The 20,799-nt window shown below is 41.6% G+C and overlaps 2 protein-coding genes and 2 long non-coding RNA genes across 8 annotated transcripts; 1 reads left to right on the top strand and 3 right to left on the bottom strand.

Annotated features, from left to right (window-relative positions):
* Positions 1–1,466: 1,466 nt before the first annotated feature.
* Positions 1,467–11,711, top strand: LOC117604889 (uncharacterized). Its single transcript, XM_076690172.1, has 4 exons — positions 1,467–4,538; positions 6,497–7,711; positions 7,775–8,269; positions 8,482–11,711. Exons 1-3 carry the CDS (start codon positions 4,373–4,375, stop codon positions 8,212–8,214), a joined length of 1,821 nt encoding a protein of 606 aa, XP_076546287.1. The 5' UTR covers positions 1,467–4,372; the 3' UTR covers positions 8,215–8,269; positions 8,482–11,711.
* On the bottom strand, positions 4,740–8,588 carry LOC117604962 (uncharacterized). Of its 2 annotated transcripts, XR_004581537.2 has the most exons (5): positions 8,469–8,588; positions 8,140–8,380; positions 7,765–8,055; positions 6,502–6,912; positions 4,740–6,437 (listed from the first exon to the last, which is right to left on the bottom strand). It is a non-coding gene; the product is annotated as an uncharacterized LOC117604962 (long non-coding RNA). The 2 variants fall into 2 exon arrangements; XR_013062758.1 differs by having other exon boundaries at positions 7,765–8,380.
* A 175-nt stretch (positions 11,712–11,886) lies between the features above and the next one.
* LOC143305676 (uncharacterized) lies at positions 11,887–14,487 on the bottom strand. Of its 3 annotated transcripts, none has more exons than XR_013062757.1 (4): positions 14,272–14,487; positions 13,573–13,992; positions 13,384–13,474; positions 11,887–11,959 (listed from the first exon to the last, which is right to left on the bottom strand). It is a non-coding gene; the product is annotated as an uncharacterized LOC143305676 (long non-coding RNA). The 3 variants fall into 3 exon arrangements; XR_013062756.1 differs by lacking the exon at positions 14,272–14,487 and having other exon boundaries at positions 13,573–13,695; positions 13,856–14,236; XR_013062755.1 differs by lacking the exon at positions 14,272–14,487 and having other exon boundaries at positions 13,573–14,236.
* A 1,846-nt stretch (positions 14,488–16,333) lies between these two features.
* Positions 16,334–20,672, bottom strand: Afg3l2 (AFG3 like matrix AAA peptidase subunit 2). 2 transcript variants are annotated; one of them, XM_034325396.2, is made up of 13 exons: positions 20,472–20,672; positions 20,232–20,352; positions 19,844–20,153; positions 19,656–19,749; positions 19,419–19,584; positions 19,213–19,339; positions 18,765–18,883; positions 18,411–18,686; positions 18,098–18,325; positions 17,804–18,030; positions 17,553–17,729; positions 17,242–17,460; positions 16,334–17,163 (listed from the first exon to the last, which is right to left on the bottom strand). In XM_034325396.2, exons 1-13 carry the CDS (start codon positions 20,553–20,555, stop codon positions 16,900–16,902), a joined length of 2,412 nt encoding a protein of 803 aa, XP_034181287.1. In that variant the 5' UTR covers positions 20,556–20,672; the 3' UTR covers positions 16,334–16,899. The 2 variants fall into 2 exon arrangements, with proteins under 2 accessions (XP_034181287.1, XP_034181278.1); XM_034325387.2 differs by having other exon boundaries at positions 19,844–20,156; positions 20,472–20,671.
* Positions 20,673–20,799: the final 127 nt, after the last annotated feature.

The following is a 20,799-nucleotide window of genomic DNA, read 5'->3' as shown; positions in this document are numbered from 1 at the left end:
CGGAACAGGTTTTCATAGAAAGGTGGAAGGATAACAATCGTAAATGGAAATTCAGGTCGCGTTTAATTAAAGATCGAATGTTAACACGATTCGCTAATTAGCCTTCCTTTAATCCTCGGGGCTTACGTCGAATTCGTTCCGGCGTTTTAATTGTCTCGTCGGTCGAAACGTTTCCGAGCTGAAAACAGTTGGATAAATATTAATCAGAGAATTTATCGCGAGAATCATTTTAACGATGACGTACGTTCTCTACGGAAACTTGATTAATCCGCGATGAAAAGGCTGAGAAATTAGAAAAATACTCGGTGACGAAACGATCCACGAAGGATTTCGTGTATTCCCCGACATCGTTAAACCTACACCAACAGGAGTAAAGAAGGAAAGGAAAAAGAAAGAAACGGTTCTACACCCTCCAGGACGTCCCCTGATCCGTGGAGAGGCAGAGGGATGAACAGAGAAGAAGGAGGAGGAGGGTTGAATGGGAGAGAAAAGTGAACGATGCGCTATCGCGAACGACGCAGACGATACGAGCGGTTAGACGACGTCCGAGAATAAGCGTCGAGATTATAAGGTACGCATACAAAGCGTCGCGGGGGTTGGAGGTAGAGACGCGCAGCGTCCTCCTCTCTCTTATTCGCGGGAACACGTGGACAGAGAGGAAGATAGGAGAGCTCGGGACGGACAAGGATCGTAGCCTGTTGGATGAGAAGAAGAAGAAGAGAAACGGAGCAAAAAGCTGGAAAACAGAGAGGAAGAAAGAGGGTTAAATTGAAGGCGAAAAGGAAAAATCCGGAGGATGAGAGACAGCCAGGGGGTTGAAGAAAAATGTTAGATAGAAAGAGCAGGCTGGTTTTGGGTAGAAAAAGAGAAAGAGAAAAAGCAACGCGAGCGATGCGCTATCGCAAAACCCTGCCAGCGAACACGGCGCGGCACAACGCCGGGGTCGACGCTATCGATTGGCGTCGGCGTTTCCTCCACGTCGCTATTTGCCCGCCGCCGACGTCTCCTTTCTCTTTCTCCCTATCCCTCTCGACTCACCCTCTTGCAGAATCTCACCTCTCTCTCCCTCTCTATTTCCCTCCCACGTTCTCACCTCCGCCACTCTCGACCACCACCCTCTGTCTCTATTTACTCGGAACTTTCTGTCAGCCTACCTCGTTGCCCCATGCGACTTCCTCTCTCTGTCTACCTCCGCTATTGTTCCCCTCCAGGAAACCTCTCAACCACCCTTCGCCCTCAACCACGTCCTCTCCTCGTCCATCCAACCCTCCCGCCGTTGATAGCTGTACGTTGGTCCTTCGTTGCTCTCTCTGCTACCACCACCATCACCACCACCCCCGCACCCCCTTCTCGCCTGGTCCGACTGCTTTCCATCCGACGCGGTAACAGGTGTTGCTCCGGCCCCGAACTCGTACAAAATCGATGGCCAAGAGCCACCATCGGCGTCGCGGCTAGGGGTGGCTAGGGGTTGTGTGCGTTCCCCTACCGATTCCACCCTCTTGCTCAGTTTCCTCGTTCCTACGCTCGCATTCAACGCTCGATCGGGAAAGGGAAGCTTGTGGCAGCAGCTCGCTTGTGGAGGTGGAACGGAGCAAAAGCGAAACGGAGAAAGGCTCCCTACCGATAGAGAGGGTGTAAGAGGGAAAGACGAAGGAAGCTGCACGAACCGAGGTGTGCGAAGGACGCAGGCGTCCAGGACGCGAGGCGACGCTGCTCGACGACGCTGCATTGGCAGTTGCACCCCAGCCACACCCGGTACGAGCCATGTAGTCGGGCTACCCTCCACCGCGATACACGGCGGACAATTGTTGCTTCTGCGCCCACAGGTGGTACATCTTCGTCTTCGATTTTCGTACTGCTAGACGACGCGCGGTCCGTCTCTCGCACGTCCAGCTCTAACCACCGTAATCCGCGGACACGAGTCTGGAAAGCTCGCTCGACCACGCTCCTCGTCTGCACGAAACCAGCACTCTACTCCACGTCCAGCCCTCGTGCCGATACGATTCCTCCTCGTCGTTCTTCGTTGCGTGCCGCTGCTTCGAATCGTCGTGGTCGTCGTGGTTACGCTTCGTCGTATCGTGCGCGTCCGTATACCCTGCGACCATTTCGCAAAAAAGCCTTTTTCTTATCGAAGCTTGTGCGGTGAACGAAGAAATAACTCTGTGCTGCTGAATCAAGGGAAGAAGAAGAAGAAGAAGAGTGAAAAAAAGAAGGGAAAAATCGAGGAAGCATAAAAGCGTACGTGGCTCGTCGACCCCGAAGCTCGGATGATCCGAACAGGCCGCACGAGGGCAGAGTTGTAGCTTCACGCGGTTCTACGCGATCCTCTTTTCCCGGTGCTTCCCGTCGTGCCCAGGGTGAAAAAGCACGGACAGAGGGTGAAGAAAAAGCTTGCTTCGTTCGCGAGACGCAGCAAGACGCAGAGGGGAGAGGGGACCACTTACCCAGAGGGAGGTTATCGACTACACACGTAAGGCGACAGCGCACACGTACGGATACACAAACATCGCGGACCTGTTGTCCAACTTGTTGCTCGTCCCTGCAAAAGGCACACCCGCCTGCCTCGCACAACCAGTTTTCGAAAAATAAGCGACCCGAGCTAGACAGCCAGCTAAATATCAACCTAACGTCGATCGGATCCGACGAGCCTGGCAGAGCAGCCTGCCACGCTCTACCCTTCAGCTACCTCGCTTTCCCTCGCCGGGCAGCCTGATAAATCAATCCCAAGCTGACCCCAAAAGTCCACCCTTAACTGGATAATTATCTTCTTTGCTTCCACACAGACGAGGGACGAGGATAAAGCTCAACAAGTGTTTGCTTTGATTTTCTATCGCTCAAAAGTTTGCTTCGAGGAAGGGAGGCGGGGTGGTTCGCCAGTGTTCGCCAGGGATATCCGTCGTTCTCGAAATCGGTGAGATGAGGGTATCGTCGCGAGTACGGACACGCCCGACCACCACGGTACCGAAGAAGCCGAGTGTTGCCGGCAGAATGGAACGCTGCTCGGACCAGCCGGGCGAGTAGACGGTTTTAAAAAAAATTTTTTTTTAATAAAAAAAATATGTTCACGAGAGACACGAGACTAAAACATTTCACGAACCAAAGAAAATACGATACCTGTATAATGTACGAGTGAATTACCGAAGTGGTGGGGGTCTTGACAAAGAAAACTCGTGGCGTCGACTAAATATATTATACACAGATGTAGGTGTACGGATTGTTTAGATTCCGTAGTTATAAAGGATGAACGTAGCGATCGGTAGATACGATCGGTACGAAGGCGTGAGGAAACGGAAAACAGGGCCGAAGTTAGATGATTAAGAGGGATTAAACGGGATCGATCGAAGCGAGTACCCGAAGCACCACGTAATCTTCCAGCCGTGAATACAACGAAAGCAATACTACAAACAAGGTAAAGCAACAAAGAAGAAACGAAGAAGAAGAAGAAGAAGAAAAAAATAAAAGAGAAGCTAAAGGCAAGCGGCACTCTGTTCGCGCCGTACAACTCCGAGTCACCTTTCGACGAGCCAATATATTTACTGGACATCCTCGTTCAAGAAAGTTTCACCCAAGCCGTTTGGACTCGATGAGTTTCGACTGACACTCGCTTCGCCGAAAGATATTTTAATATAAAACGTATACACCTGTATCTATAGATATATATAGAGAGAGAGACACACAGACGCGCGTGACGCGTGTCTATAGAAAAGGCATATAAGATAGACGTATAGATACGGAGCTGTTTTGTAAGCGATCGTGCAACGACATCTAGAATTAAAATAACCGCCCCCTCAATCGCGCCGCGATAACCTCTGATCGGAATCGACGTTTCCGCTAGAGCTGCTCTTCGCCGGACACACCGGACGGAAGTGGCGCATAACCTGAATCGATGCGACATCAACAGCGTTGAACGAGGATTGTTCTTCCGAAGAGATCCACCCGCGAGAGAGGACCAAACGAAAAATTCAATCGCGTTTTGGTTAATCGTCTAAGGGAGACCCGAGGAGGAGGAGGATGCAGTGAACAATGAGGAACAACTACTTAGGTTGAAAGAAATTCGTCAGAGAATCGAATCGCATCTTCGGTTCCTGGTGGCCTCCACGGAGACCACCAGGACGATATTTTACATCGACCAAAGGACCGTCGTCTGTTCTCCAACGTACCACGAAGGATCCTCTTCGATCAGTGAAGCAGGGACGATAAATAATTCAGAAAGAGGAAACTTGTGTCGAGACTTGATGCGCCACTCGGTGTTTCGTAAACCATCTACCCCGAAGAGCCGTGAAATCGCGCGGACGTTGAAGCAGTTCGGTTATCCGCGAGCTTTTCGCTAAATTTTTTTCATCGAAAATAAGAGAAGAGAGAGGAGGGCAAGATGCCGCGCTGTTACATGGTGAAGAAGGCCCTGTGCAACAAGTACATAAGCAGCGTTGCCAGAGGATTCGAAAGCTGGGGTCGTGGAAGGAGCCCGCCATCGCCAACCACCATGCAGATACCAGTCTCGCCCATAGAAGGCAGCGTTGCACCCCCTGTTGCTCAAGGTACGACCGCTCTTACTATTATAACCCCTGTTACTGTAATTAAATCAGCTACTCCGGTGGTCCATGATGGACAGGTTTATAATATCATTATACACGTATTTATGGTACCCTTTGAATATTATTTCATCGCTTAAATGGTACAAAATGGTATGGTATTTGTACGGACCAAAAGCGCGGACCTTAAAGAGATCCAACCTCCGGTGCTGCTTACATAGCAAAGAAAAATCGGAAAGATATCGAGCTATTAGTCTTACCGAGCGAATAATAATGATCAATATTTTAGCCGCAGCTATTACGTTCAATTAATGCGAATGTTGCTATTTGTTCGGAATGTCCGTGGTATTGATTCACCCTCTAGCCATATATCGTTCGTCCCGTGTCGGCGCGCTGCAGGAGCGAGCGTTTCGTCGCAGCAAAGAAAAACCAACGAAAAATCATCTGCAGCCGTTGCTCGAAAATATTTCATAAATCTCGAATAATTTATAACGAAAATTAAATTCTTCAGTTTAATACGAGGTCAGAATTAAAACAGAGTACCGCGTCGTTATTAACGAACAATCTTCTCTAATTAACTGAGATATAATTTAAAAAGCGCACGATCGTGAATACAATTTTTTCAAAATGAAACTCGCAAAGAGAAATACGATGGTGCTTAAAGAAAAATGTAAACGGGGAGACGCGAAACGTGGCGGAGGTGGCAATTTCTAGGTACATTGGTGCAATTCGCGGTAAACGCATTACTCGTCGCGGGGCAAAGCTACATTAATTGTCTGAATTGTCGTTGCCTGTGGCGGCGTTTCAAGCGACGGCCCCGTTTTGTAAGGCTCGGTTTATGCCTCGTGTTCGTAATCGAGTGAATGAGAAAGTGTCATGCGAAACTTGTGCCGGAGACGTTAATGGAGCTACAAAGACCGCACTTAAGACTCGTTACAATGCCTGCACACGACTGCGCCAGCTTTCTAGTCGAACCAGGCCAATCGAAAGCAAATTACCAAAAAAAGTAAATCTCTAATTAGGAGGAGAATAATTTTACAATGATTTTCAACGTTTTCTTTAATCAATTTTAAATTCAACAATGAAAGTCATCCGGTGACTAAACGCAGGTGAATAACAACGGAACAACTGGGTGCGCTTTGAAAAGACTAAAAGAGCTGGTGGTCCTCTGGCAGAAGCGGTGCTTGCTCGAACGAAACGCGCAGTTTCATAACCGAGTTATCGTGAAATTTTATATCCGCTCGGTCGTACACTTTCCTTAGCCATCCACTCATCCCCTTTGACCTCCTTTCCAACATGCTTGCCGTCATAATCCCCCCCGCCCCATGCCGTCGTGCCCGCGCCATTTCAACCACCAGCTTCGACACCGTTCACTGCCACATCTACAACAGCGGCTAGAGTTCCTCGTCTTTCGTGTTCGCTCGTTAAATCTCGATTAAAAAGTCAAATTAAGAAATCGAGTTACACGCTACTCGTCAGGTGACTTGTTAATATCGTGAACGAAGGGGAGAAAGAAGAAAAAAAAGAAAAAAAGAAAAAAGAAGAGGCTGACAATCCTTTTTCGCCCCCTTTTCCTCGACCTTTCTATTACGTTTCTTTTCGAAGAAATAAAAACGGCTCGGTAGCCGGTCTACGCTGGTTGCCGAATAAAGTTTTCCCGCTACAAACGAAATTCCAGTCGCCGGGTTTATTGAATCTCGCGAACGAGAGGGATTCTTCTCGTTCTCTACCGAGAACTCGCTCTTTTCGAGCTTAATTGCTACTCCCGAAGCGTTAAGATTGATCGATGCTTCTTGCCGTGTTTCCAACAGTCTCGTGGCTTCGGCAATTATTTTCTTGCATCAGTTTATTTTCTTCTTTCAAGTTCGGAGTACGCCACTAGGGATCTGTACTTGAAAAGTAAAACTGTAAAAATGATACGGGTATTAAGATTTTAAAGAGAAATCCTTTTTTTACGATTGCAGAGTACCTGAGCGCGCAGTCCCAGGAAACGAGAGCGACGACAGGAAGGAAAACAGCGGAGCAAGAGGTATCCAGGGAGAGGCTAAACGAGCCGAGCAATGGGAACGCGACATCCACGTCGAACGCATCGAGCAATGCCATCATCGTCGCGACGGAAGCTCCAGCGATCGTCGCACGGACAGAGACGACGACGACGACGGTGATTACCTGTACCACAGGTTCCTCCTCAATAATTATCCCAGCAGCAACAGAGTCCATCGGTTCCAGCGTCGAGAATACGACAATGGTGACGTCCGCGTTACCGTTCACCGCACCCAGATCGCCGTCCAGTACAGTCACGGAACAACAGATGAGCGTGCTTCATCATTTGCCACCGGGAGAGCCGTCTCCTCCTTCGAGTACAGCGACGCCGTATCATCTGGAAGAAAGCACCAATCATTCGACGTCCGAATCGAGGATAGGGTCCGATTGCAACGTCGTCGTTACCAACTACGCGTCCTCGATGTTCAAAGATCGTTCCGCAGCCGAAACGGAAGCCGCTCATGATCTGTTAGAATTGTCGAGGTCTCTGCCACCCTTGCCACCACCCAGCGTCGCCATCGGACCCCAAAGCGTAATCGAGACTCCCGCGACCGACATCCAAGAGATGACCGTCTACCAACCGGACCAACCGATCTACCAAGTGAACACCATCGACTTAGCCAGCTCCACCGTGTACACCCATCACCAGCAACAGCAACCACCCACCGCGAGCATCATCTACGAGCCAAGCGCGACGATCGTTCAGCAAACGGGCAGCGTGTTCATACCTCTGTCGCCGGTGCAAGAGATCCTGCTGACCTACAGCACACCGTCCATCCCGTGCACGCCGATCGTTGCCCAGCAACCGCCGCAACCGCCACCGCTGCAGCAACAGCAGCTTCAACAACACCAGCCCATCGAGACTGCGCCACCGCTCACGCCCCCTACCTCCGAGTGCAGCAGCGACATAGAGAACAACAATCCCAATTCGCAGCCCAGCCAAAAGGACAAGGAGGTGCAGACGGTGACCGAACAGACGGAAGTAAAACCGGCCAGTTATACCTATGACACTCTACTGGTGGCCGATGGAAGGTCGAAGAACAAGAAGATCGCTCCCAGTCAGAAGAACCAGGAGACCGAACCCATCGAGACACCGGAGACGTCCAAGATCGGTCGCTACGTCTGTTGCGAGTGTGGTACGTGTTCGGGTTACGTACTGTAATTTCTCAAATTCACTGTGAAAATTCACCTTTTTCCAGGTAAACAATACGCAACATCCTCGAACCTATCGCGGCACAAGCAAACCCATCGCAGCATCGACTCCCAATCGGCGAAGAAGTGCATCCACTGTGGCAAGGCGTACGTGAGCATGCCCGCCCTGGCGATGCACGTGTTGACACACAAGTTGACGCACAGTTGCGGCGTCTGCGGCAAGATGTTCTCCAGGCCTTGGTTACTGCAAGGTCATCTCAGAAGTCACACCGGGGAGAAACCATACGGTTGCGCCCACTGCGGCAAGGCGTTCGCCGATCGGTCCAACCTGCGCGCCCACATGCAAACCCACTCGGCCGATAAGAACTACGAATGTCACAAGTGTCACAAGTCGTTCGCGCTCAAGTCCTACCTGAACAAACACCTGGAATCGGCCTGCCAGAGGGAGAACGACGAGAGCAGCAACGACGTCGATACGCCCCAGTAACCGTGTTCCTTTTCGATGGACGCTTGTCGACGCTGGGATCTTTAATGTTCATCCGGTGAGTCGGTGGATACCTCGACGAAGATATTTTAATTTTGATTTTAGTTTGCGTTCTTTTCGCCGCGATTGTACCTCTTGAGTATAGTTAGCCGCGGAGATATAGCATGATCTTAAAATTTAAAATATAAATAGTTAATTTTATTTTTTTTGTTACTTTCTTTTTTACTAGTTATTCAAGGACTGATTCATGTACCAACTTTTCTCTTTCAGTCAGGTTCGCGTGAATGAAGCGTAAAACCTTCCTGGACGATGGGTCAATTCGATAACTTCAGCGACGACAGTGAATTCCTTGCTTCAACTTCCTCGAAAACTTTTCGAGAGCATCGAAGTTCAGAACTACACACGAGGAGAAAGGTCCGTGAAGCGAGGCAATCGAGCATTTCTTGTCGTCATCGTCGATGCCACAGGTGATCTTTCGCCTTTCGAACAGAAATCTTCATCGTCGTACGGCATCCAACGCGACCTGGATATGGGTAAGCGAACGATGGTTCATTAAATCCACGGTCAATGTGAGAAAAAGAAAACGGTTCGTTAGAGACGTCTGGGAATTTCATCCCCTTGGATTTTATAATCAGAGAAACGAAGAAGATCCGAAGGGGTTAAAATTCTAAAGAAAGAGGAGAAAGTGTTTCGAACGTACATACAGGGATACTGTTTAAGGCTACGCTTAAAAGGAACGGCGATTTTCTTGGCATCGATCGCGGACACGATGCGATTCAAACGGCATTCCTCTTGTCCCTCCGCACTCAACGGAAATCCGTTCACCGTCTGGTAATCGATATTCGAAACTCGAGGGAAACGAAACGAAACGGCAATCGTTCGTTCCCAATGCTTGCTCGCGATTAAGAATCGACGAGGCTTTTTCGGTAAACGCGGCTACAGCCGAATTGATGCAATACTATCGAGGGACCATCAATTTGTGAGTAAAATTCATTTCGATACGACGATCGGGTCGAGAATCAAAGAGCTTTTTCGAGGATAGACATAAACAGCTTCGGATTCTCAAGCTTTTATCGTTAACTACTTTATCCTATTCGATACTCGAAACTTTGGACAAACTTGGCCACGATCATCCTTTTATCTTGTCTTCTTCGTTTTATAAGAAACCTGTGTCTATTCTCTTTACCTGGAACAGCAAACACTTTGTACTTTATTCGGTTAATTGATTTAAGATATTTTATTTGATCGTTTACCTGGATTTTAGGGTAAACAGCGTACCTGAATTTCGTGAGATAAAGGTATCATAAAATGCTACTTAAATGTTTCGTTCTGATATTCTGTATGGAAAATGGCCGGTTCGTGGTGGACGGTTAGGCGAAAACTTTTCTCCCAAATTAGAAATTTCCTCGAGACGTCTGGGAAGAGTCGTTTTTCCGAAAGTTCTATCGACGCCGTCGGCGTACAATGCAGTTAGAGAGGGGCAGAGGGCACACGTCGAAGGTTTTCATCAACATTTCACGTGAACTGGACCACCTGTTGAATGCAGGAATGACCATTCGGTGGCAAAAGGGTCGCTCGTTCTGCTTCCCTGAATTATAGAACGTCCTCCTGTAATTTCCTCATTGTTAAATACGCGAACTGAATCGCGATTCCGTCGCTTTCAATCGTCGAATGTAAACGTTAGACCATCTTCGTTCCGATGATTTCTAGTCCATATGCTCTTTCAATCGCTATCCTAGTCGTAACACGTTATTTCCTTCTAGTCTATTTAATCTACTCGTTTAATTATATCCAAAGTACTTGAAGACTCCAAATTGTCCATGTGATATTAATTTAGTATTTCCTCGTCGAGTAAGGCACGACTTGAAAAACGGAAGGAACAAGAGGAATGCCGAGCAATGAAATAAAATAAAATTAAATTGTCTGGTCAATGGAAAACCAAAAAGAAAAATAAACTGAGGAGGAGGAGAAGAAGAAGAAGATGAAGAGACTTACCCTCTAGTCAGCGAGCTACGCTTGAAATGTATCGTTTTATCTTAGGTTGCCCTACGATAAAGGGGCAGGCGTATATAGTCAGGGTGGAAATTTTCATTTCGTTCGTCCGTGTGTTGCTTTCATCGTGAAAAACCGCGTTTTTTATATCACGTAGAGATATTTTGGTACGAGACATTTTCAGCGATTAGAGACGAAATAGGGTTGACGAATGAATTGCGTGTAAATCGGTTTATTCGCGTAGAGTAATTCAAAGGGCGCGAACCGGAGAGCTTTAACGGTGTTTAAGTTGTAAAATGCATAGATCAACCCGCGAGTGATTCAGAAGAAGATATATTAAACAGGCTATCGTTCTGAATCACCTGCGCGTTGCTTAATAAATAAGTTTTAAAGTCAGAAATAGACTTGCCTAACGCTTTCTAATAAGACTTAGATTATTAAACCTCGTGGCTGTTGACTTGTACATAAATCCCGTTATTTTTTCACGTTCTTATTAAATGATTTAGCATTTAAGCGTAAGGTTCCTAGTCATGGCGATCGTTACATTTATATTTTTTCGTGATCGTTTTCATTCGTACGAGTTAAGCGAGTCTGGTTCTGACTGAGCTCTAATGAAATAAAAAATCAAGAAAAAGGGAACAGCGTTATCCTGATATCGTTCTGTGCGTTCGTTTCTACGGGACATTAGCAGTATTTCTTGTCCTGATTCGTTGAAACAAGAATCGACCTGGTTAAAGTAGGTCGTACGCAATTTCGTCGCACCCTTTAACGAATTATTATTATCCACAGTTAAAAAAAAAAAAAGCAGTCTCGTCTTCACGCTGTATTACGATACTCGACAGTCAATCGAATCTCTAATTAATTAGAGTTAACCTCGTAACGATAGTCAATAATAAAAACAAAGGATAATGAACTGTAACGTTATCTCAAGGCGAATCGTTCCGCGTTGCGGCAACGAACCGCAGTGCTGGGAAACTTTTTAATCATCGTCGACATAGATTTTCAACTTCATCAATTATCACAGAAACGGATAATTCTCTCTAGAGCTCTTGCTCCGTCGCTCGACGGAGGAGATCGAAAATTCACCTCCTCTCTTAGTACGTTAAATTTTACTCTATTTCGTATATACATATTTTGTTGGTCGCGTGACAGAGTGAAATTTCGACGACGATCGTCGGCTCGCCTCGTATGGCGAAAGGCTTTCGGTTCGTTGCCGTTGTCGACGAACGTTTCGCCGTTTCAAAGATGTTCTCGAAATGAATAGCGCAGCTTCGGGGCTTGCCGACGCGATTTCCTCGACGCTTTTCTCGACAGAGAAAAGACACGATAACGCGTAGAATTCATTGAACGAGCCGGGGGAGAAACGGTATCGCAAGCCGCAGAACTGAACTCGCGAATACAAACTAACGTTAGATCGTCGCCGTAGTGTACTTGAACGCAAAGAGAGAAAAAAATACAAAAAAAAAAAAAAATGAAAAAAGAGGTGGTAATTATTAACGATATTAACGGACAGTCGACACTATTTTTTAGATATTGAAATACGATTTAAGCCAGGACCAAGGACGATCATGCCTCGTACGTTTCTCGGTCCAGGGGAGAGCTTCTTGTGCTTTTGTCCGGGATATGAAACACGCTTCTTTCTATCGGCTGTTGCGCTAACAATTTCCGATCGAACCAATGAAAAATCGTGCACGTGTACGACGATGGTCCGAGCGATGCTTAAAATCTTCAGTCACGAGACAAGAATTGCACTGACCTAGAACAGGGTATTTTAGAAAATTAAATACGCTTAGCGTTTCTTTCGTAGAGGCAAGGTGTCCGCGGATTACCGACAAAAGGATAACAGCAATATACAGGGTGTTAAAAATTCCCTAAAAACCTCTACACTGTTGGATAGATCACAAAAAATCTAAGCGAAAAGTTCTGTAGCATTTTTCGATGGGATCAGTAGTTTAGCCACATTTCGTTGTTGAAAATTGAAGAAATTGACCAATCAGCGCGCGGTTTGAGTGGCAAGATTGTATTCCGTTTCCACTAGACTCTCGGCGCATGCGTAAGTGCAACGCACAGCGGCGCATGCGTAAGTACGACGCACAGCGGCGCATGCGTAAGTATGACGCACAGCAGCGCGGCTCGTCGGCGGCAGAGGAGGCTAGTTCCCTACTCCGCATATCGTGCCACTCAAGCTCCGCGCAGATTGGTCAATTTTTCAATTTTCAACAACGAAACGTGGCTAAACTAGTGATCCCATCGAAAAATGCTACAGAACTTTTCGCTTCGATTTCTTGTGATCTATCCAACGGTGTAGAGATCTTCAGGGAATTTTTTAACACCCTATAAATGTAAAAGCTTATCCTTATTTTGAGAACACCCTGTGTTGTATGGTTCGAGGTAACTCGACTGTTTGCAACAGGTCAGCTTAATTAATTTATATAATCCAAAGGAAATCTATCTTGTTAAGCTAAAGCACACTCTTGTTACTTAAACGCCTTATCACGGGTAATTGATCTATATTCGTGACAATTTTTTTTTTACGCCAGACACCGTATCGCTTCGTTTTCATTTATTCCTGCTTTCCTTTACATCATAGCTAATTGCCCGGAGTTGCGTCGTACTCGTTACCGTCACGAAGCCTCGCTTAACAGAATTTTCTAGTAGATAAAAAGCAACTGACCCTTCCCAAGCACGATTAAACGGTACCGTTGATATAATGAAAGGATACTTATTGCCCCGTAGATGTAAAGTTTGCCCGATGAATAAGTACATTAATGAAAAACGAGAAGAGATTCTTTTCATAGTTCTATCGTGACGAAAGGCCGATATTATCGTTTCGACGCGTCGCTTAATTAAATATTAAAAGATTCTACAGAGGACCAAAGTACTTAAAACATAAACTGTACGCCGAAACCGTGGCGCTCTTAAAACAGCGGTAAATGTAATTGATATCGCTTTCGTGCTGATACACGTTGTCGATATACAACGGAAATCGATGGAAAAAGAGAAACAGGGAAAGATCAAACGAGAAATAAACAGAGAGCTGGCTGTTAACACGGTTAAAAAAAAAGAGAACAACGAAAAACAACGTGACAAAAATTATTGTCCGTGTACATGTAACTTAATTAATTAATTAATTTACTAGGAGACAGGCGCACGATATGCTATGTGTATATGTGTATGTACCATGTATGTTAGTCGAACATGTTCTACGCAGAAACATTTTCGCGGCAACGATTGCCTCTGATTAATTTCAAAACGTTGCCGCACCAGTCGCCTGGAAAACGAGAAAATGAATGATTTAATCCGCCTAGCTCGTACAATTGTTCATTTCCTTTAATACTTTCGAGATTGAAATCGTAATTTAATGCTTACACTGTATACACGTATTTAACCTTCCTTATGCCTCGAAAGTCTTTACCATAGATTGATACCGTTTCACGGATCTTGAGATTATTATCGATCAGACTTCCGCTTCGTTTTCAAGGTTTTCTAAATCTGTAGGTTAGAACGACGTTATTCGTTGCGAGGCAGGGGAACATGAAAAATAAATAATCCATTGCACGTTGAACGGGTAATTTGCGGGCCACGGATAAGAAATAGGTTAACCTTTAATAAATGCAATTATGAAATTAATTAGAGCGCGATCCGAGCTTACCTCCGTATACACGATAATTTAGAATTTCGCTCGAGTTTCATGCAGAGTCGATAAATACGAAAACTGCACGTAAACTAATGCCGTCGGAATCGTTTCACATTCACATACGCGCGCGCACGCTGAATCAGTGGAACTAGCTGAAAAATGTAAAAAAAAAGAGAAACAATAAACCAGGAGAGAAGCAGGCATGATCATCAGTAAACCTGGCTTTTGTGAAAAAGACAAAAAAAATGAGGAAAAAGAGGAAAAGATGTAAAAAAAAAGGGAAAAACGTAAAGTAAAGAAAAAACATAGAGTTTAGATTAGTGTGATACAAGGTACGACAAAGCAATAATTTAGTGATTGTATGATATATTTGATTAGTGACTTAGCGAGCTAAGTTTAATGGTAAACTTTCGGAACTTATAAATACCTACTTGATAAATATTATAGTTTTGTAGAAACACTGAGAATATTTGCCACTTGAGAGATGAGATGAAAAAAAAACGCTGTCTTGGGATCAAAGATATAGCGACAAACGTCGAGAAAGAATTAGTGAAATGTGCAATCTATGGTCGGCTTACATGACCCACGATAATGTTTTTTAACAATTTTCTTATCCTCGAAATTTTCCTCTGTTTCTTTTCAAATTGCGCGTCGACGAGGATTCTGCAACAAATTGAAAAGTAAATGATTTTTATCTTTCAAATTGTTTCTATAAAAAAATTCAAACCTCTATAGCAATCCAAGCGAAACAGTATTTTTACCGATGCGCGAATCGTGTTGGTGCCAAAATGTCATTATGATTCGATGATCGATTGCTTCGAAGAATCACAGAAACTCAATAAATGGAACAATTAAGGTGCTAATCTGCAATACAAAGCGGAATAAGAATTTTAATGATTCGTGAACATTCGCGATCAGAAAAAATGGCGATGTAGGGGAAACAGGAATTCTCAAAATCTTAATTTCGACGATACTAATAATTAATAGTAATATAGAAACAAAATAATACAATTTTTAATTATTATATATTATAGAATTTAGTATATAACTGAGAAATATAAATAATAAGGTAAATGGTAATTCAAATTTTCCCGCGTAAGCCTTTACATACCAGTGGTGGGGCGCCACGGATCTATATATACGGAACCTCTTCCCCTGCATCGTCATTCTCTCCGAGGATGCCCATGGGTGAGGGTGGTAACGTAAAGTATCGCTTCTTCTGGGGGAAGCCTGATTTGACCGTGAGTGTACCTACTGACGTTATATGTTGTGCGTCACGTGATTTTTGTTTGAAACTGTTTTGATATCGATCGGAAATAACATTTCACTCGTTCCAATTGTACGCCTTTCTTTTGATATTCGAAGAGAGCATTTTTTATAAAATCTTACACGTATGTAAGTATTGCACGAAAAACAAAGGTGCAAATATCTTTGCCAATCTTTTCGTAACACAACTTGTGCACGAGAAACAAAAACTAATCCATACGATTATGGGTTGAGAAATGCTGGTTGGAAACTATTTTTATGCGCGCGCTTTTTAGAACGTGAAACTTTTTTTTTTATATATTTGAAACTTTTATAATAGTGTAGTTCGTTCCGTTCAATATGCGAACATGTATATAAGATCTATTATATAACTTCTTTAATCCTGAATAAATACGTTTAATTGATTTCAAAAAAAAGAATTACAAAAAAGGCGCGTCAAAATAAAAACAAGCAAATTTTTCAATCCGATACTTTTCTTTGAACGTTCAAACAATATTCCCAAGAGCGTCTCGGCTCATAAAATAAATTTTAAAAAAAAAATCCCAAGACTGATAGTGAATATATCGAGATGCATGCACATCCGATTTGTTTAAACCTACGTCTAAACGAGCTCAAAGCTTACCTTATGAAAAATCGTTTTTAAATGTTCTGACTTCACGAATAATGCGTATGTGTGTAAGTTTGTATGAGAGAGATAAAGAGAGAGATAGGAAGAGAAAAAAATGAACGAAGGTCTACATTTTTCATATCCTTCGACGCAACTTACTCTCGTTTTAAGTACATACTTCCGGTGTCTCTTATCCACCGGAAGTTGCTAGCCTGCAATTTGTTAGTTATCTTTAATCGATAACTGTTTTGTTGTTGAATGATATTATTATAATTTAAAATAATTTAGTTTTAGAAAACCCCACGACATAAACGTGTACAGAGATGAAGTGTTAAAAATCTTACCAACGAAAAAGACCTTCGTCGTTTTTTTTTTTTTTTAAATTTCCATCATAAATATATGTATATGAACCTTTAGTATACAGGAAAAAAAACAAAGTAGAACTGTTTTCGTTTCATTTTTATTAAACGATGTCTAATTTATGCACATTCGTACACGCATTATTTTTAATTGGGCTGCACCAAAGATTTCGCCAAAATAAAACTCAACAATTAGTGATAAAAGGAAACAGTAATGTAACAGGTTATCAATGTACTTACAGTATTTAAGGATAAAAACAATTTAATTGCACTACATTTGTAAACTTTATTAATTATACGTTGCAAAAAACTGATGTCATTTGTTGTTGTCATTTACTTTAGTCTTGAAAAAGAAAAAAAAAGAAAAAACAATGTTACGATTTTAACAAAATAATTACTCTTTATACAATTATATCTGAACAATAAAAGTTACATGTCCCTTGTACCCTTATTTTACACTCTGCATAAAATGTTATCGCGCAAAATTTATAAATACAGTACTTCAAAAATTTTAATAGTTTATATTACGTACTTTTATACAACTTGGTTTTCATTATAAAAAAACTCCGTTGATTAATAATCAATAGTTACGGTGACGATGAGTACAAGCAATACTAAATCGGTGTAAAAAGATAAAGGTATTTTCCAAAATAGTTGCTAATTTTTTGAATAACTTTTAAGCTTGAACAGCTTATACACATTGTAAATATGATCTATACAATCGATGCAATCGAATGCACACTCATATATTACTACTTATTACAATTATATATTTCAAACTATAATACAAAATACTTAACAAGCTATAATCCATGATAGTATTATAATTATAATCGCTGGTGCGGTTGATTTTGAGAACTGCTATCTGAAACTGCGTCCGACGATGGAGGAACTTCTTTCTCTTCCTTATCAGATTTCTTTGTTTTATTCCATTCCTGTAAACCTTTTGGTAAGCTGGTATCTTCCTCGAACGAACCTGTCCCTTCGACAAATTGTTCGTACGTTGACTTTTCAGGGAACGGTCTAGGTCCAAGCAATTCTATCATGTCATCTCTACTTAAAATTTCTTGTTTCAATAACCGTTCAGCAACCTAAAGAGAATACAAAATATTTCACTTATTCAGTTCAGTATGAAGTAATTGTAAATTATATAAATTAACATTCCATACCTTGCTTACGTTGTCCTTGTGTTTTGTAAGTAATTCACGCGTATGGACATGCGCCCTTTCGATTAACGCGCGTACTTCAACGTCGATTAGCTGTGCCGTATGTTCGGAATATGGTTTATCAAATGTCATATCACCCTGTTGTGGCATTTGGAAACTAACATTACCAACTTTTTCGTTCATACCGAACTGAATGACCTGAGCATATGCACTTTGAGTTACCTGGTAATAAACAAAATCTTTTATATTAGTATAAATTAATTTTTAATAAATATAATAATATCTGAGAAAAGGTTATTTAAATAGAACAGTACTTTCTGTAAATCATCTTGTGCTCCTGTTGTTATGCGACCAAAAAATATCTCTTCTGATACCCGTCCTCCAAGTGCCATACACATTCTATCGAACAACTGTTCTTTCGTATAAAGATACTGTTCGTGTGGTAAATACTGGGCATAACCTAAACCTTTACCACGAGGAATTATGGAAACCTGCCACAATTAATATAATGATTCACCTAAATTAGATTAAATAAAGGTTGCTCCCGATGAGTGAGAAATTATACCTTCAACAGTGGATCCGCGTATTGTAGAAACCAACCTGCTACCGCATGCCCAGCCTCGTGATATGCAACTGTTTTTTTCTCCTCAGGTTGCAAAACATTCGTTTTCTTTTCCATGCCTGCAATCACTCTTTCAATGGCCTGTTCAAAATGTTTTATTTGAATGTTATCGTTCAAGTCTCGGGCCGCTATTAAAGCCGCTTCGTTGCATACATTAGCAATATCAGCACCTAAAACAATCTATGTACAAACAACACTTTTTTGAAAAACTTCATTACCTTCAAATCATTCTCATACCGGTGAATCCAGGGGTTAAGGAAGCCATTTTTCTAGCTAACTGATCTTTGTCTACTGTAGTTTTCAAAGGTCCTAAGTGTACTTTAAAAATAGATGCTCTTCCCTTAATGTCTGGCGCGGAAACGTAAATTTGTCTATCAAATCTTCCAGGTCGTAATAATGCTTTATCTAAAATATCTATCCTATTAGTTGCCGCTAAAACCACTACGTTGGTAGTCGTATTAAATCCTAAAGAAGAAGAAGAAAGAAAATAATGATTAATTAAATGCTGAATTTAAAACTGATGTTTGATGTCAACTATTATAATAACAACCATCCATTTCTACTAAAAGTTGATTAAGTGTGTTTTCTTGTTCCGAGTGACCACCGAAATTTCGTCCACCTCTTTTTCTTCCAACAGCATCAATTTCATCAATGAACAATATACACGGGGCATGCTTTCGTGCCATTGCGAACATATCACGAACTCTCGATGGACCGACGCCAACAAACATTTCCAGGAATTCGGAACCTGACACACTGATAAAAGGAACGTTCGCTTCACCAGCTGTAGCCTTAGCTAACAGTGTTTTGCCTGTACCCGGTGGACCTATAAAATATATTAATTAACACATCAAGTATACAGGTATATAATATGAAGAAAAATTATATATAGTTATATCATTACCCGTCAACATGGCGCCTTTAGGAATTTTAGCACCAAGTTCAACATACTGTTGTGGATTTTTTAAAAAGTTTACGAATTCCATGATTTCAATTTTTGCTTCTTCACAGCCAGCAACATCCCTAGATTTTCACAATATACAGAGAAATACGGATAATAATTTTATATTAACATAAGTGATAACTGAAAAATTACTCCAATATCCTTAAAGAATGTTGAACAATTGCATACAATCTTTTCCTACTCTCTAAACAGACTACATTGTTCCAATAATTCCCTGTAATTTATATTATAAATTACGTTATTGCTATTTAATTCCTCTTGCTTTATCTTTTCTCATGCCACTCTATGTATTCTAGAAAAAGCCCAGAGTAGAAAAAAATTGTTTACAATTTATGATTAATTACCTGAAATGATATAACATTGATTAACATTATCTTTACCAACTTACTTAAATCGAACACCAATATCTTTAGAATTGATTAATTTTGCAGTTGATTCCATTACTGAACCAAATAGTCCTTTCTTTCCTCTACCAAACTGTGCCATTGACTTCCGGAATAAAAAAAACAGAACCCCTACAATTAAGAAACATTGCGATTAGCGAAAGAAACGAATGAAAAAATGAATATGTATATGTAAGTATCTGTAACTTACCCCATATTACTAACTGTGGTAAAAATTTTAAAACGTGACGTAATTCAACTTCATTCTTATAATGTACTGGTAAGTAATTATGTGATTCTATGTTTAGCTCAATTTGTGCACTTTCCAAATTTCTCTCAAACGTCTCAACACTTCCAATATTAAACCACAAAGTATCCTATGAAATATATCAAATAAATTATTGTACAATCAACAAACAGAGAATACATTTTTTAATAACAAACCCACTTTTCCATTCACAGTATGTCCAGGCAATAATTTTACACGAACCCATTGTTTATTAACAACTTCTACTTTACTCACAACTCCTTTGCTTAAACACCTAAATGAAATGAATAAAAATTATTTGTATTCATACTATGAAAACCTAATTACTGTACGTATTATATCAAATGACCATAACATAATTCAATTACTTAGTTATAAATTCTCTCCATGTGATCTCTGTTGCAAGACTTGATACATGTTGCAAATATAAATAAAACACTGCCATTGTTACAGAGCCAAAAATTATCATTTTTTCATTATTCTTATTTTTAAATGGATTATTTCCTCCGTCCCATTTATATTCCCATTGAAAATTACGTTTGAAATCATTTCCTAAAGAATTGTCAGATGATTTCTGAGACTGGCGTCCAGATGATGATTCTGACTTAGAAGCTGATTTAGATGATCCTTCTTTAACTTTCTCTGCAACCTTTTCAGTGGTTTTATTGGAATTACTTTCTTCTATAGATAAAAAACAAATTTTATTACCACTTATTGATATCACTTATGGTGAATTAGTAAGTATAAAATAATAACTTGATTTATAAAACTTTTCAAATCCTTTTGGTGGTTTTAACCATAATCTCCACTGCTTTTGTAACCTTTCAATAGTAGTTGGTTCATTGCCAGTTCTAATCAGTGATAAGTACCTTCTTAACTAAAAAAAATGTTATAACATTTAATACCGATAAACCATATAAAATAATAATTCAAGAACCATTATTGGAAGAATTTATCATAATGGATAATACAGGTTATGTTAGGTTATATTTATACCTGAAATATGTTGCCATTTTTGTAAATAGAATTTAAAACGAATCTTTCTAATTTACTTGTTGAAAATAATAGCTGATGTGCCATATTTCTGATTTTGTTTAATTATCACGTAATATGATGAAATTTTGTAGTTCCACTTCTTTCTTGCAACAGATTACCGGTCACAAACCACCGTTCCAACAAATATCCCCAGTACCAAACTTTATTTCTCATTACAGCGCACAATATATACTCGTGGACAGTCCTAAAACTACTATTTGTTGGCTAGTTATCTTTTCTCAAATAGAAAACCATATGATATTTTAATACATTATATGCTAGCAAACAA

This window comes from Osmia lignaria, chromosome 9 (assembly GCF_051020975.1).
Source record: "Osmia lignaria lignaria isolate PbOS001 chromosome 9, iyOsmLign1, whole genome shotgun sequence".
NCBI lineage: Eukaryota > Metazoa > Arthropoda > Insecta > Hymenoptera > Megachilidae > Osmia > Osmia lignaria.
The sequence above is the reverse complement of the archived record's forward strand: the minus strand, read 5'-3'. Positions and strand labels throughout refer to the sequence as shown.

Bases quoted from the DNA above. Each gene is read 5' to 3' on its own strand.
- LOC117604889 (XM_076690172.1), top strand. From the start codon at position 4,373: ATGCCGCGCTGTTACATGGTGAAGAAGGCCCTGTGCAACAAGTACATA. The intron at 4,539-6,496 runs GTACGACCGCTC...TTACGATTGCAG, and splicing joins TGCACCCCCTGTTGCTCAAG to AGTACCTGAGCGCGCAGTCC. The intron at 7,712-7,774 runs GTACGTGTTCGG...ACCTTTTTCCAG, and splicing joins CTACGTCTGTTGCGAGTGTG to GTAAACAATACGCAACATCC.
- Afg3l2 (XM_034325387.2), bottom strand. From the start codon at position 20,555: ATGGCACATCAGCTATTATTTTCAACAAGTAAATTAGAAAGATTCGTT. The intron at 18,884-19,212 runs GTAAGTTGGTAA...GTGAAAATCTAG, and splicing joins GATATTGGTGTTCGATTTAA to GGATGTTGCTGGCTGTGAAG. The intron at 17,164-17,241 runs GTATGGAATGTT...TATTCTCTTTAG, and splicing joins ACAAGGACAACGTAAGCAAG to GTTGCTGAACGGTTATTGAA.